We start from the raw sequence: 16,005 nt of genomic DNA, 5'->3' as shown, positions 1-16,005 counted from the left end.
CTAATAATATGACTAGAACTAAAAAATAGTATCAATGTTGTTATATTCAATTTGGTAACACAACTCCATACAATTGCTTCTTCTGCTGGCATAAAAAGGTTGTTTCAGCTTTTGGAATAGTACACCACAAAATTAAGAAACAGATTAGACACAGAAAAAATTTCAAAATTAGTAATAATTTTGAAGGCATTGAACAAAAACACTAGTCTAATACTCTTGTACATGAATATTGAGAATTGAGACTGAGACAGTAAAATCTGATATTTTTTTAAAAGTTTTTATGTTTACAGTTATAAGTAGAAAAGAACTACTACTGAATGTAATTTATATATTCCGTCAAAAGATTAATGAATTTTATTTTATTTCTTATTGTTTTATTTTATTATTTATATGCTTATAGTCTATATGTAGTACTAGTAGTAGAACATATAAATTATAAATAAATAAAAAAATTGTTTGCAACATATATATTATTTTTTGTTTCTCTTTTACAATTTCTTTTCCAAATCACATATTTTAATTGCAGCGTTTTTAAATAGTTTTAATTAAGAATAGTTTAAAATTATTTAAAAAGTGTTTTAAACAATGCCCAGTGTTTCAAACATGTTTTAAACAAGTTTTAACGTTTTGTTTAAAACATAACAACCGTGTTTTACCAAAGTAATGCAATCAATAGATTCAGACGTTCGGGCACGATTATGAGGCATGTACGGAGAACTGTCATACGAAAGAGTGAAATCGAGTACTTGTTGAAGTGTAGTACCAACATTTTGGCTGACGTGCAGCCTATTCAATATAAACATAAAGCGCGCCAAACTTCTTTGCATGCCATGCGATCATGTTCAAACATTCTAATCCTGTTGATTGCATTATTTCGAATGATATAAAGAACATAAGAAATAATGTCCAATTTTTTAAATATGTATTCAACATTATCCTGTAATTATTAAAATGTGTTAAATCCTAAAGTTCTTAGATACAATTCAATTTTTAGAAATGTAGTTCAGTAATTTCTACTTTACAATATTTTTAAATGTAACTTAGAGATGTAAAGTTGTGTAGAAAAGGATTTATATGTGCAAGTAAAACGTTTACTATCAATAAAATTAGAAATTAGCGTTTTATAAGATAATTATAATCTAAAAGTTTTACGAAATTATTAAAAAGTTTAACGAGAAAACATTTGACATGCTGTAAACAATTACAAAATTAAGTATGAATATTATACATAAACTATAATATTAATTATAATTACATACCTCACAGTTTTTCGAATTTGAAGATACATTAAACTATATGCGTATCTTTTTTATATATATAAGAAGAGGATTAACCTTTTTTAATTAACCGTATGTTGACAGTATGTTGAAAATTTTCATGAAAACATTGGTAATAAAATACATTTTAATAAATTTTATTGCTTATTCAGTGTTCTCTTAAATAAATTACATCATTATTTATTGATGACATGAGAAAAAATAAAGTACACGGCGAAAATAAACTTTGGCATTGTTCAGTATATTAATTTGTATTACACAAATCCTTAAACAGCAACATTCCGATAAGTAAGAGTACGTCCTTAATATGTGAAACTAAAGAATAGATTAATCTCAGATATTATCCATATTTACGGCTTCTTAGCACTCATTGCATAGTAAAACCGCGCAGTACGAATCATGGATTATCCTACTACAATGACTGATATATGATTTCAGTTTGCATGTATTATGTGTTAAGTGCTAAATATTAAAAATATTTTTGACATTTTAATGCTACTAATGGTTTAGCATATATTTAAATATTATATAATAATATGAGGTTTATGATTTATTTGAGCATATAATTACGTACCTAGAAATCTGTAACAATCTTTTGTTATTAATACAAGAATTACTACGTTCACAGTTTTATAATTAAAACATTTGTTTTGAATTATTTCATCGTCGTGGTATACATTATAGTAAAGTATGATACTGCTGTAGTCATAAGCTAAAAAAATATATTAACATTTGAAAAAGCAAACATCAAGATTTTATTGTTACAACCAATATTCTGTAGCATTATTATTTTCTTAAATATATATTAAATACAATAAAAAAAAAAAAAATTTTTTTGCTAGACAATTAGTTTACTATTCACTATAAAGTATTTATTACTGTAGAAAATCCTTCTAATGATGGTACATAAATATGGCCAAGTGTTAGGGTATGAGTTTTCAAAGAATTTTGCATCACAAATAAAAGCAATTTTTGTATTGGTATTGGAGCTAAATACCACATTGTATTATATCTATAAATTTATAAAAATGTTAGATTTAGCATTATTAATAAAATTCATATTTACTTGTGCTTGCGCATTTAAATTATTCGTAGCTTATTGTACTTTTCATTCTTTTAATAACAAATATATAAGTATTATATACATAAAATGTGCACTTGATATCTGAGATATCACAATGTAATCAGATGTCTGTGTATAAATATCCATAAACGTGCGTGCGCGCTATGTGTTTAAAGATGTTGTTAAATAAAAGTAGCAATCACAACAACATTATGTGATTGTAATTCTACACTTTCATATGCTGGATTATCTATTATAGTTGATTTCTGGTTGCACCAACAATACTGTTCAATAGAGCACTGCTAAGATATTTAACTATAAAGAAGTTCGTGCTCGTTATTCTGCTAAAATTCTACGTGTATATGTACACAAATGTGCGCGCTCACAGCATGTATGGACATTTATATGGACTTGCAAACACATATACGTATACCTACGCGACATAAGAACGAATCACATTCATTCCGAATTATAAAAAAAATGTTGAAATCTATTCAGTAACTAGCCATACAAGTATATTGTTCACCGAAATTTTTTATCAGAGATGCAAGAACTACAGATTAAAAATTACTACATTCAAGCAAATTTACTAAAAAGATTATTTCATATATGTCATGCGGGATACTATGAATATGAACATTGCAAGTACGAAGATACTGTATGACCAAAAGTACATTTCTTTCTCCCATTCTTTGAAATAATAGATGGCCAAATATTTATCCCTAACAGCAGAGGGATGTCCTGTGAGGGACGTCTTGCTATTTACACGGTACGTCTGCAGGATGTCCTGTTGTAGTCCAAGGACGTCCTGGAGATGTCACGTGAACTATGAAATGAGTGCCTCATTATGTCCTACATCCACAAGGATTACGAATGGACTTTGAAACTTCGTTTGAATGCTTGTTTTCTATTACTTCGCATACAGCACAGGCATCCAAGGGATATTCTGAAGACATCCGAAGGACAATCGCATAATAAAGTGTGCTGAATTTGCAAGACTGTAATATTTTATAAAATATTCGTTAACTAAGTTAAAAAAAAAAGAAATACAATCATATCTTGCACTAAGCACATATAATTATGACATGTCTGCTTGAGCTTACATATATTTCTTTATATTGAGATCCTAACTAAATTTTAAATGTAAGAGGCTATACCTTCTAACGGCAGATCTAGATCGAATATAGAAAAATCCAAAAATAGATTCCGCGGATTACAGATGGACACTTTTAGAATTTCTTATTTTTATGTCTTATGAACGTATGTAGCACATAATGAGGCGCTCATTTAATAGTCCACGTTCTCAGGAGATGCTTAGGATCTGTTATGGAAGGATCTGTTTATAACATTTTTAAGCGCTCATTTATTAAGGCTAAGGACATTCTAAAGTTTTCATCAAGGGAAACACTAGATGAAGGAGTCGGGGATTTTGATGAGTTTTATATAGATTGTTTTTGAGCAAAAAAAAAGCAATACATATCCGGCCGTTTCAGTCATTGACCCATAGTTTCGAAGAAATCGATTTTTTAAATAATTATTGTAATAATTTAAAAAACGTACTGTATAAATGAAAATATTAGTATCTTTATAAATTTCATTTAATGTTATTAGCTTTAATTACTTTTTGATTGTAATGAAATTTTATGAAATTACATATTAGTATTATAAATAATTAAACACACACATTTATGGAATTCTTATTATTATCCTTATCGTCGTCGTTGATGTTATTCATATGAAAATAAGATTATAATGAAAACTTTTACGATTTCTGATGAATAGAAGTTGGAAATTGATTAGAAATTGGAAATTATAATTAGGAACAGTAAGTCATATGTAATATGATTGTAATCTTCTTTTGATTAACATTAATCGATTTATTAATAATAATAAAAAACTAATAGTATTTTGTAGACGTACATTGTAGACATACAGGATGATGATATAAATCATAAAAACATAAAAAACATAAACATTTACAACATTATAAATATCTTATGAATGAATTTTTGTTGCAGACATAACTTTTTCTAATATTTGGCGACAAGCAAATTTGATTGACATTATGGAAATAGCTTCTTTCAGGAATCAATTTTGATAAGAACCAAATTTTTCATTTTAAAATAAAATTCATTCTAAAATTTATTCGTAAGATGTTCGCAATGCAATAAATATTTATGTTTTTCTTGTTTTTTATGATTTATTTCATCCGTACAATGTACGTCTACAAAATACAATTTTCTATTAATATTAATAAATCGATTAATATTAATCAAAAGAAGATTACAAACATATGACTTACTTGTTCTTATTAATAATTTCCAATTTCTAATTTCATCAGAAACTGTAACAGTTTTCATTACAATCTTATTTATGTGGATAACAACAACGATGACAACAACGATAATAATAAATATTCCATAAATGAGTGTTTAATTATTATCTATAATATATTATTTCATGAAATTTCATTACAATACAAAAAAAATAATTAAAACTAATAACATTAAATTAAAATGAAATTTATAAAAATATTTCCATTTATGCAGTACGTTTTTCAAATTACTACAGTAATTATTTAAAAAATCGATTTCTTCGAAACTATGGGCCAATGGCTGAAACGGCCGGACACGTATCGTTTTTTTTTCACTCAAGAACAGCCTGTAAAAAGCGCATCAAAATCCCCGACATTGTCATCTGGTGATCTCCTTGTTAGTACAATGTTCTAAACAATCTTATATGTCTCAGAATTTTCAGTATTCAAAATCTGAGGACGTCTTATGCTGTTAGGGATGTAAATATCATTCTAAAAAATAATAATGTCTCTTCAAATATTATTAATCTAATTTAAAAAATGGATAAGTTAACATTAAAAAAATGGATTATTAAAATTTATAATTATATATGGAAGAAAAAAGTAGTTTAGAAATTAATAAAAATATCATTCATGTAAACAATGACTTCGTATAAATGAATTAATTTCGTTTATTGGAAATTTTAATGTATACATGATACTTACGCGGCATTAAATATTTCTGCGCTATGATCGGAAATTGACTGTCCAACAAAATTAAATAGAAACATTGAAATAATATGACCTATTACCATACCGATACATATTATTATTTCGGAAAACTCATTTGATAAGGTTAATAGATTAAGTAGCTATAAAAATGTACTGTATTACTATTCATGTATATTTTAATGTACACATAATATATAAATTCACAACTATAAAAATTGAATTAAATGTAAGACGTAAAAAATGTAATTCATACATAAGTGCATTACTTACTCGAAAAAGATTGCAACTTAAAGACATTACGTAGATTATCACTAAAGTGAAATACCATTTGTTCATAATATTTATGAAAAATGAAGAAAACCTTCAATGACAAAGAAAAATTTAATTCATACTCTTGAGTTAATTACCTATATTTAAAAATGTGATTTTTTATAATTAAAATTAATATGCGTTATATATAATAGACCGGTTTGCGTAAAGTAGTGACTGTGTAGTGTCACTGCGTGTATCTTAGCGCCGAAACACTATCAGTATCTTCAGATAATAATGTTAAAAGAATAAATTATGTAAAGACTAACTGAATAGATTTTCTATGAATATGAATAGCACGATTAATTTTCTGACACATCGTACGTGTTTTCTGATAGGAAGGAATTTGAAGTGTATATTGAGTCACCGATTTTTCGATTAAGTTACTGCAAATAATTTTTATATAATCAACAAACAATTCAAGATAGATTATTTTCTTCGGCAAAATTAAAAGATACCTAGGCGATACACATACCTAGCGATTTTAAAAGTAGCGCAACAATGCCTGATGAACGCGTAATATAATGCTCCCGTAGCAAGGATGGTAAAAACTTCAATTATTACTGTTATGATTTCATATATTAAATAAATATAAAAATATTGTTCCTCATCAATAAAAAATTCGAAATCTATTTTTACTTTACGTGGTCGAGATTTGTTCATCGGTGTGACAGCGTCAAGGACAACTGGTATCAATTCAATAATTATAATAAAAAATATAGCAAATGCGACGACAACTGGACAGTGAAAATAACAAGATCAAATACAATCTTGTTAATTATAAGTAAACAATAAAAGTTTTAAACAGACAGAATGTTATAAATGTTATTTAATACATCTATTTTGTAATTTACTTACAACTGAAAATTAGTGACAGAAGGCGATTTTCATTAGCATATTTCCCTAATATTCTAATTTCATTATTATCTTCAATTGAATTCCAGTCCAATTTTATTTGTTTTAATAGATATTTTATCTTTAAATAATTAATGTTTTTGAAATTCTTCTTGTGTGAATTAAAATTCTCGGGATAAAAAAAAGCTCTTCCATAAAAATAAAATTACAAATAATACTTACTTCTTTAGAATTAAAATAATAAGCGTTATAAGTTATAAAACATAACATGGTAATTAAAATATATGACAATTTTTTAAAAATAAATTCCATGTTGCACGTTGTTGTCAAAAAAGTTGTAAACTGCAACACATAAATATGTTAACAATATCGAATTTATGCAATGGAGAATATAGTATATTATAGCACTATTTCCATTTTATACAATAATTTGATTAATTACTCATATTTATATTTACTTAATAATTATGTATGTCAAAAAGTTGTTCAATTGATTCTAGACTCATGAAACTTTCGTTACTTAGATCGCTATGTATAAAAATGTGACGACGCTGCATAATGATTCGAGAAATAGGGATAGTACAATCTTCTACAAAACCAGATTTAAAAAATTGATTTGTTTTTTAAACAGTATTTTGTTAAAATTAATAAAAAAGTAAAATATTGTATCAGTGTATATATTTAAATTATGCAAATGTATGTGTTTACATAATTTGTTCCACATGTAGACTGACTAGTACTAAAAATCCATATACATGCTCAGTCAATACGCTTATGCGGCTACATTAGCAAAATGCCATACTGTCGTTTAACTTTGCATAACTTGAAATGTATTCAGTTAAAAAAAATAATAAGAACACATTCAAACATATATTTGTGTGATAATCCGTTCAAGTTTAAGAAGAATATGAAAGTTAATTAAGTATTATATGTTAATTAAGTATTAAAGTAAATATGTTTTAAAGTAAAAATGCGTTTTAATAAATGCTGTTTATTATGTATTAACATATTAACGTCATGATGTATGAACTACTAAGTAAATAATATCATAAGTAATTAGAATTCATAACTTAATAACGGAGATATTAAGAAGGGCTAATATATTTACAATAATCATAATACCCTCATCCCTAAAGAATCATCCAAGAAAGTATTAAGTGCAAGAAAAAAAAGAAAATACCTGGAATAAGAGAATAAAACAATATGCGCCAAGGAAGAACACAGATTGCAATTGCATAATAATCGTCGTTTGATAAGGCCACAAACCAATTATTGTTAATAAAATCCGATAAATGTTATAGTAACGTTCGCCAGAAAAGACCATCTTACTTAGTAGACGGAATACGTACGAATGGGAATATTACGGAATTACTATATAACATTGTCCTAAATATTCTTAATTTTTCGCAAACCATCTCTTGTAGGAGAAAAATTCGTGATAGACTATGTAATTTAATAATTTTCTATAATTACGTGAGAACAAAAAGTAATTTTGTCAATCATTTGAAATAATAATATGTTACATTGAAATACGACTATTTTCGTGGCAATTGTTAATGTTATAAGAAAATATACATTTCATTATGTTCTTATAGTTTGGACCGGCGCAGATCGGGGCAACCTTTGCGCCAGAGCGTAGTTCCCAGTATGACGCACCCCCAGTCAACAAACAGTTATAAGTTTTATATTGAATCAATTGAATGTATCTCATAGTGCTAAGATATTTGGTACTTAGATCCTCGAAAGCAATCTTCTCTTTTGAATGTTGTAGATATAACATGCATTATATATATTTTATTGTTTTTTTTTATTATAAGTCAGTAATATTTACTAAGATCAATATTATCACAATTGAAGAAAATACTTTAAAGAAAATCTACATTATTTCTTACGTCAGAAATTCTTTTAAACCATTCAAAATAATGCAATCAATAACATTCAGATGTTCGGGCACGATTAGGAGACACGCACAGAGAACTGTCGCACGCAAGAGTGAAGTACTTGTTGGAGTGTAGTACCAATATTTTGGTTAACGTGCGGCCTATTCATAAAACATAAAATGCGCGTCATGTGATCGTGTTCAAACATATTAAGATCCCATTGAATGCAATACTTCAAATGACATAAAAAGACGTTAGAAATAATAAAATTTTTTAAATAAGTATTCAACATTATCATGTAATTATTATACTTGTGTTAGATTCTTATAAGTTTCTTAGATATAATTCATTTTAGAATTCTAATTTCTACACTTTACAATATTTTTAAATGTAACTTAGAGATGTAAAGTATGGTGTAACTTATGCAGAAAAGGATTCGTATGTGCAAGTAAAATGTTCATTATCCATAGAATTAAAAATAGCATTTTATAAAATAATTCTATTCTCGAAGGAAATTATTAAAAGGTTTAACCAAACAACATTTGACGTAATGTTAACAATCACGGAATTAAGTACGGACCACATAAACTATAATATTATTTATAAGTACTTACCCCGTGATTTCTACCAATTTGAAAGAGTATTGAATTATATCTCTTGTATATAAGTATAAGACGAGATATAATCATTTTCAGTTAACTGTATATTAACAGTATGTTGAAAATTTTCATGAAAACGTTGGTGAATCAGATACATTTTAATAAATTTTATTGTTCATTCATCATTCTCTTAAATAAATTATATCATTATTTATTGATGGGACGAGAAAAAGTAAAGTACACAGCGAAAATAAACTTTGGCATTGTCCAATATATTGTATTAATCTGTATTATACAAGTCCTTGAACAGTAACACTCCGAATAAATAAAAGTAAAAGATATGTCCCAAACTAAAAAAAAGATTAATCTCAGATATTCTCAAGTTGCATATTTGTGGCATCTTAGCACTTGCCATAGTAAAACCGCGCAACACGAATTATGGATTATCCTATTACAATGACATATATTTCAGCTTGCAGATATTATATGTTAAGTGCTAAAAATTAAAAATGTTTTTGATATTTTAATGCTGCTAATGGTACAGCATATATTTTATATAATAATATGAGATTTATGATGTTTTACGATATAATTACGTACCTAGAAATCCATAACGATCTGTTACTAATACATACAAGTATTACTACATATAAGGTTTTATAACTAACTAAAACTTTTGTTTTGTATTATTTCATCATGGTGGTATACATTACAGTAAAGTATGATACTGCTGTAGTTATAAGCTGAAAAAATATTATAACTTTGTAAAGCAATCATCAAGATTTGATTGTGCAAACAGTTATGTAACATTATTGTCTTCTTAAATACGCATTAAATACAAAAACAGATAAAATAAAATTTTTCCTACACAATTGGATTACTGTTAAGTACTATAAAGTATTTATTACTGTGGAAAATCCTTCTAATGATGTTACATAAATATGGCCAAGTGTTAAGGTGTGAGTTTTTAGAGAATTTTGCATCACAAATAAAAGCAATTTTTGTATTGATATTGGAGCTAAATACCACATTGTATTATACCTATAAACATTTGTAAAAATGTTAAATTTAGCATCATTAATAACATTCGTATTTGATTGTGCTTGAGCATTTAAATTATACGCAGCTTGTATTTTTCATTCATTCAATAACAAATATATAAGTATATATAAAATGTGCACTTGATATCCCAGACATTAATATGTAACCTGATGTATAAATATCCGTAAATGCGTACATACATACGTGCTATGTACTTAAAGATTATTAAATGAAATCAACAACAAATAATATATGTTTATAATTTTACACTTTCATCTATTGCTGGATTATCTCATTGATTTCTGCTTACATCAGTAATATTGCAATAGAGCATAAGTAGGATATTTAATTATAAACAAGCCTAGAATCGTTATTCTGCTAAAATTCTATGCATGTAAGTATATAACACGCGCGCGCAGCATGTACGGCCATTCATACTTTACAAACACATATACGCGACTTACAAGTACGTGTAAGAGAATGCAACGTAAGAACGGATCACATAAAAAAAATGTTCAAATCTACTGAGCAATTAGTCATAGAAACATATTGCCCAATGAAATATTTTTATCAGAAATGCAAGAACTCATTAAAAAATTCAAGCAAATTTACTAAAAGAAATTATTTCACATAAGTCGTGAAGGGTATTTTGAATTTGAACGTTAGAAGTATGACAATACTCTATGACCGAAAATAAATTTCTTTATCCCATTTCATAAAATAATAGGTTGTCAAATATACTTATATAAATATTATTCTAAAATTATATATATATATATATATATATATATATTAGGTGTTGGAATTAATGTATTTTTTAATGCTCATGTGAAATAAATAACATTCTTTCATTAAAAAACGCTACGAATTAATTCCAACACCTAATATATATATATATATGTCTCTTATCAATCTAATTAAAAAAATTGATTATTCAATATTCAAAAAATCGATTATTAATTTATGATTATATTTAGAAGATATAATAGAAATTAATAAAAAGCATACGATAAACATTGATCTCATTGAATATGTGAATTGATTTAGTTCATCGAAAGTTTTAATGAACATATGATACTTACGCGGCTTTAAATATTTCTGCGCTGTGATCGGAAATTGACTGTCCAACAAAATTAAATACGAACAGTATAATAGTGTGACATATTACTACCCAGATACACATTACTATTTCGGAAAACTCATTTGAAACAATTAATGAATTAAGCAACTGTAAAAATGTGTTATATTATTATTCACATATTCCAATTTATATATAATATACGAATTCGTAACTATAAAAATTGAATTAAATGAAAGACAGAAAAAATATAATAAGTACATAAGCGCATTACTTACTCGAAAAAGATTGCAACTTAAAGACACTACGCCGATTATCACTAAAGTGAAGTACCATTTGTTCATAATATTCATAAAAAATGTAGAAAACCTTCAATAGCGAAGAAAAATCGAATTCCTTGAGTTAATTGTATTAAAAAATATAATTTTTAAAATTAAAACTAATGTGTGTCATGTATAGTAAATAATAATGTTAAAAGAATAAATGAAGTAAAGACTAACTGAATAGATTTTCTATGAATATGAACAGCACGATTAATTCTCCGACACATCACATGTGTTTTCTGATAAGAAGAAATTTGAAGTGTATGTTGAGTCACTGTTTTTTCGATTAAATTACTGCAAACAATTTTTATGTAATCAAAAAATAATTCAAGATAGATTATTTTCTTTAGCAAAATTAAAATATAGGTACATACCTAGCGATTTTAAAAGTGGCGCAACAATGCCTGATGAACGCTAACGATAACATTCCCGTTGCAAGAACGGTAAATATTGCAATTACTATTGTTATGATTTCATATATTAAATAAATATAAAAATACTGTTCCTCGTCGATAAAAAATTCAAAATCTATTTTTACTTTACGTGGTCGCGATTTGTTCATCGGTGAGACAGCGTCAAGAACGACTGGTATTAATTCAATAATTATAATAAAAAATATAATAAATACGACGATAACTAGACATTGAAAATAATAAGATGACATACAACTTCCATCAGTAAATAGTAAAAGTTTCAAACAGACAGGTATATATTAAATTTGTTATTTATATCTATTTTATAATTTACTTACTACTTGAAATTAGTGATAGTAAACGATTTTCATTAGCATATTTCTCTAATATTTTAATTTCACTATTATCTTTGATTGAATTCCAGTCCAATTTTATTTGTTTCAACAAATATTTCACCTATCATTTAACAACAATTATTGCTTCAAAAATCCTCTTACTTGCAAAAATTAAAATTTTCGTGTTAAAAAACTCTTTCATAAAAGTAATATTATAAATAATACTTACTTCCTTGGAATTAAAATAGTAAGCGTTATAAAATATAATACATAAGATAGTAATGAAAATATATGATAGTTGTTTAAAAATAAATTCCACGTTGCACGTTGTTGTCAAAAAAGTCGTAAACTGCAACACATAAATATGAAAACAATATACCGAATTTATGTAGAGGAGGAGGTATATTGTGGCACCTTATTTTCATTTTTGTACAATAATTTGATTAATATCAATAAAAATGAAGCTTATTAATTATACTTGTCGTTAAAAAGTCATTCAATTGATTGATTCTGAATTCAAAGTTGCGAAACATTCATTATTTTGGACGCTATTTATAAAAATGTAGCGACTCTGCATAATGGCTTGATGAGAAACAGAGGTAGAAATATGGTCTTCCATAAATACAGATTAAAAAAATTGGTTTCTTTAAAAACAGTATTTAGTTACAAAATTAATAAAGAATTAAAATAATGTATGAGTGTATTTAAATTGTAAATGTATGTATGTCCAGTAGCACATAACTCCTGTCGCATATAGGTATTCAAAATCTATATACAGTGAATACAAAAAGTATTCGTACAGAGAAAATATTTTTTAAAAAAACTTTATTTTAAAAAGTAAATATTATTTAGAGAAATAAGTTATCGAATTGATGTCGAATCGATATAAATGCGATACGATTTCAATATTAATTTGACATCGATTAATTGACGTTTAATTAACGATCATTTCTTGTTGGATAATTAACAATTTATTCATAAAGAATAAAATAGACTGTATGTTTCTTAAAATAATATATAAAATAATATACCAAAAGGATGTGTATTAATTATACAAAATATATCATCTGAAAAAGCAAAAATAAAAAATTGTATTGTTTGAATGCTCAAAAAGTATTCGTACAGACGATAAATTTAGTTTCTAAAATCAAGAATATATATGAAGCTCGTTTATTTATGTTAGAACTGAATGTATTTATTATATAAAATGGCTAATCAATGTTTATTTTCTACAAATAAAACTTTTTTTTTACAAATTTCCTGTAGGAATACTTTTTACTCTCACTGTACATGTAATATAAACTATAGACTAACAGTAGAGTTACAATTAAATTATAGAAAAATTATTTTGATATGAAAACCTTCAAAAAGAAGAGGTCAGCAATCAGCTTAGAAGGCCATTAGTAAAATGCCATATCATTTAATTTTGTATAACTCTAAGTGTTATTCAGTCAAATAAAATGTTAAATAACAAAAAACACACTCAAATATACCGGATGTCTATAAAGTCTGTTACTACCCCTATATTTTGGAAAGGATTTAAAATTATGAAAAACTGCAAAATATGTATTCGATGATTTCGAGTAGCTACTCTTTTAATGGAATCGAGTAGAGTGAGTGTAAAGAGAGTGACACCAATTTTATATATATATATATATATATATATATATACAGGGTTGGCCATATTCGACGGAAAGATGTTTTTTTTTTCAATCATGGGAAACGTCGTTACTCGATCTAACATCTCTTTCCCATGATTGAAAAAAAAACATCTTTCCGTCGAATATGGCCAACCCTGTATATATATATATATATATATATATATAGAGTCATTTTGTGTTCTATATCTGGGATAACTATATGACACAATTTCTTGTCTTATCATTTCTTGTCTAATCTTTTCTTTCTTTCTTTTTTTGTTCTAACTAGCAGTAAGAATATTTAATGGCGGAGCCAATCAGCATTAGGCACATGCATTGGCGCCACTTTCTTTACCTCCCCAACTCACTCTAGAGTTTCTCCTCCAGGGGATGCTCCAAGAGACTCCAATTTAAAAATTTCAAATGGAATGAGAGAGTTTACTACAATGGGGAAATATTATTAAAATAAAATATCATTTAAAAGAGCATTAAAAAAGGAAGCTTTTGGTTCATGTGGAGGTTGATACATTGACCCGTTCGGAAGTTATACAGTATCAAAGTTTGAAAAAATTTCTTACTTTCAATATATTTGAATTTCTTGCAGTAACTAATTAAAACCGTTCACTTTTTAGCAGTAAAATGATCGAAATTCCTGTTTTACGTTCTGAAATGTTTTCTTAAATATCTATTACAAACTGTTGTAATCCATTGTGATTCGAGCGTGCTGGAATTCACGTACAATAATATTTTTGCGAACGAATACCTTCTGCATAACAAAAACAATACATTAGTATAAATTGGCTGAAAATGCTTTAGACATCGACAATTCGCACAGTTAACTTAGAATGTTTTGTATGTTGGATCCCAGTTACCCTTCACTATGAGTTGTGATTGACCCGCGCATTCTGCTGAAAAATAAGACAGAAATTATTTTCTTTACGGAGAATGTGGCCGCAATTATCGTGTAACAGCGTGTTTTAATGAAATTGAGAACGTCCAATAAGTGATGTTTAGGTTCAGCAGCTTGTAACAAAATTTCAAGAAACACGAAATGTTAAAGACGATGATCTGGTAGACAAAAGGTAGACGATGTCACAGAAATAGAAATAATAGGTCGTGTAAATTGTGCAGATGGTCAAATGTCATTAAAACAATTTAGTAATGAAAGCAATTCCCAAAAATACAATTGCTAAAGTTTTGAAACGACACAAATTTCATCCGTATAAAAAAGGTACTTCATAATAGATTATTTTACTGCTAAGAAATGAACGGTATCCATTTTGAACAGTTACTGCAATAAATCCAACACATATTGAAGGTAAGAGCAAATCGAATTTTTCAAACTTTGACACTGAACAACTCCTGAACGGATCAACGAATCAATCTTTGCATTGAACCAAAAACTTTCATTTTTTAATGCCTTTTCATATGATATGTTACAATAAAAGGAATTCCATTCGAAATTTTTAAATTGAAGCCCTTGGAGCACTCTCTTAGGAGAGGGGAGAGGGACTTTTCCGACTCTCTTAAAAGTGTAGCCTCTCGAAATGATCTGCGGATATCGCAGTTTTTCATAATTTTTCCAAAATATAGAAGTGATAACAAACTTTATGGACGCTCTATATATTTGTGTGACAATATTCGCGTTCAAGTTTAAAAAGAATAAAGAAGCATGTATAATTAAGTGTAAAAATATATTTCAAAAATGTTTCAATATGCTTAAAAATAAAAATGCCTTTTAATAAATGCGGACTATATGTATTAGCATATTAGCCTCATGATGTAAGAGCTACTAAGTACATAAATAATTTTATAAATAATAATTAGAATTCGTCACTTAATAAAGGAAACATTAAGCGGGCATCAATATATTTATAATGGTCATAATATCATTTTCTTCTTAAAGAATCATTCAAAGAAGTATTAAGTGTAAGAAGAAAAAGTTATAAAATACCTGAAATAAAAGAATGAAGCAATATGTGCCAAGGAAGAACACGGATTGCACTTGCATAATAATCGGCGTTTGATAAGGCCACAAACCAATCGCTGTTAACAAAATCCGATAAATGTTGTAATAACGTTCGCCAGAAAAGACCATCTTACTTAGAGTAGACAGAATACGTGTGAATAAAAATATCGCGGAATTACTGAATAACATCGTACTGAA

At 27.0% G+C, this 16,005-nt stretch overlaps 3 protein-coding genes across 13 annotated transcripts in view; 1 reads left to right on the top strand and 2 right to left on the bottom strand.

Annotated features, from left to right (window-relative positions):
• Positions 1-16,005, top strand: part of LOC105150032 (uncharacterized) — a 211,953-nt gene that overhangs the window by 117,706 nt on the left and 78,242 nt on the right. The window lies entirely within an intron of this gene.
• Positions 1,399-7,914, bottom strand: LOC147910216 (uncharacterized). Of its 3 annotated transcripts, none has more exons than XR_015544462.1 (10): positions 7,710-7,914; positions 6,752-6,871; positions 6,533-6,650; positions 6,150-6,411; positions 5,944-6,060; positions 5,636-5,726; positions 5,360-5,505; positions 2,157-2,289; positions 1,852-1,989; positions 1,399-1,739 (listed from the first exon to the last, which is right to left on the bottom strand). XR_015544462.1 is itself a non-coding variant. In XM_087404294.1 (9 exons), the coding sequence occupies exons 1-9, from the start codon at positions 7,851-7,853 to the stop codon at positions 1,933-1,935; spliced, it is 1,188 nt and encodes a 395-aa protein (XP_087260420.1). In that variant the 5' UTR covers positions 7,854-7,914; the 3' UTR covers positions 1,399-1,932. The 3 variants fall into 3 exon arrangements, 1 of the variants encoding a protein (XP_087260420.1); XR_015544463.1 differs by having other exon boundaries at positions 6,150-6,360; XM_087404294.1 differs by having other exon boundaries at positions 1,399-1,989.
• On the bottom strand, positions 9,260-15,996 carry LOC147910215 (uncharacterized). Of its 3 annotated transcripts, none has more exons than XM_087404255.1 (10): positions 15,793-15,996; positions 12,428-12,547; positions 12,202-12,319; positions 11,825-12,086; positions 11,628-11,744; positions 11,406-11,496; positions 11,132-11,277; positions 9,917-10,049; positions 9,609-9,751; positions 9,260-9,504 (listed from the first exon to the last, which is right to left on the bottom strand). In XM_087404255.1, exons 1-9 carry the CDS (start codon positions 15,994-15,996, stop codon positions 9,695-9,697), a joined length of 1,248 nt encoding a protein of 415 aa, XP_087260381.1. In that variant the 3' UTR covers positions 9,260-9,504; positions 9,609-9,694. The 3 variants fall into 3 exon arrangements, with proteins under 3 accessions (XP_087260381.1, XP_087260382.1, XP_087260383.1); XM_087404256.1 differs by having other exon boundaries at positions 9,260-9,358; XM_087404257.1 differs by having other exon boundaries at positions 11,825-12,035.

Source organism: Acromyrmex echinatior, chromosome 3 (assembly GCF_024713525.1).
Source record: "Acromyrmex echinatior isolate Ae372 chromosome 3, ASM2471352v2, whole genome shotgun sequence".
In the NCBI taxonomy this organism is placed as follows: Eukaryota; Metazoa; Arthropoda; class Insecta; order Hymenoptera; family Formicidae; genus Acromyrmex; species Acromyrmex echinatior.
Note: the sequence above shows the minus strand (reverse complement) of the source record. Positions and strands in the feature narration are given on the sequence as shown.

Bases quoted from the DNA above. Each gene is read 5' to 3' on its own strand.
- LOC147910216 (XM_087404294.1), bottom strand. From the start codon at position 7,853: ATGGTCTTTTCTGGCGAACGTTACTATAACATTTATCGGATTTTATTA. The intron at 5,727-5,943 runs GTTAGTCTTTAC...TTGTCATTGAAG, and splicing joins ATTCATAGAAAATCTATTCA to GTTTTCTTCATTTTTCATAA. The intron at 5,506-5,635 runs GTAAGTAATGCA...ACATTTTTATAG, and splicing joins TAAGTTGCAATCTTTTTCGA to CTACTTAATCTATTAACCTT.
- LOC147910215 (XM_087404255.1), bottom strand. From the start codon at position 15,996: ATGTTATTCAGTAATTCCGCGATATTTTTATTCACACGTATTCTGTCT. The intron at 11,745-11,824 runs GTATGTACCTAT...AATTGTTTGCAG, and splicing joins GCCACTTTTAAAATCGCTAG to TAATTTAATCGAAAAAACAG. The intron at 10,050-11,131 runs GTAAGTATCATA...AAATGTTTATAG, and splicing joins GCAGAAATATTTAAAGCCGC to GTATAATACAATGTGGTATT.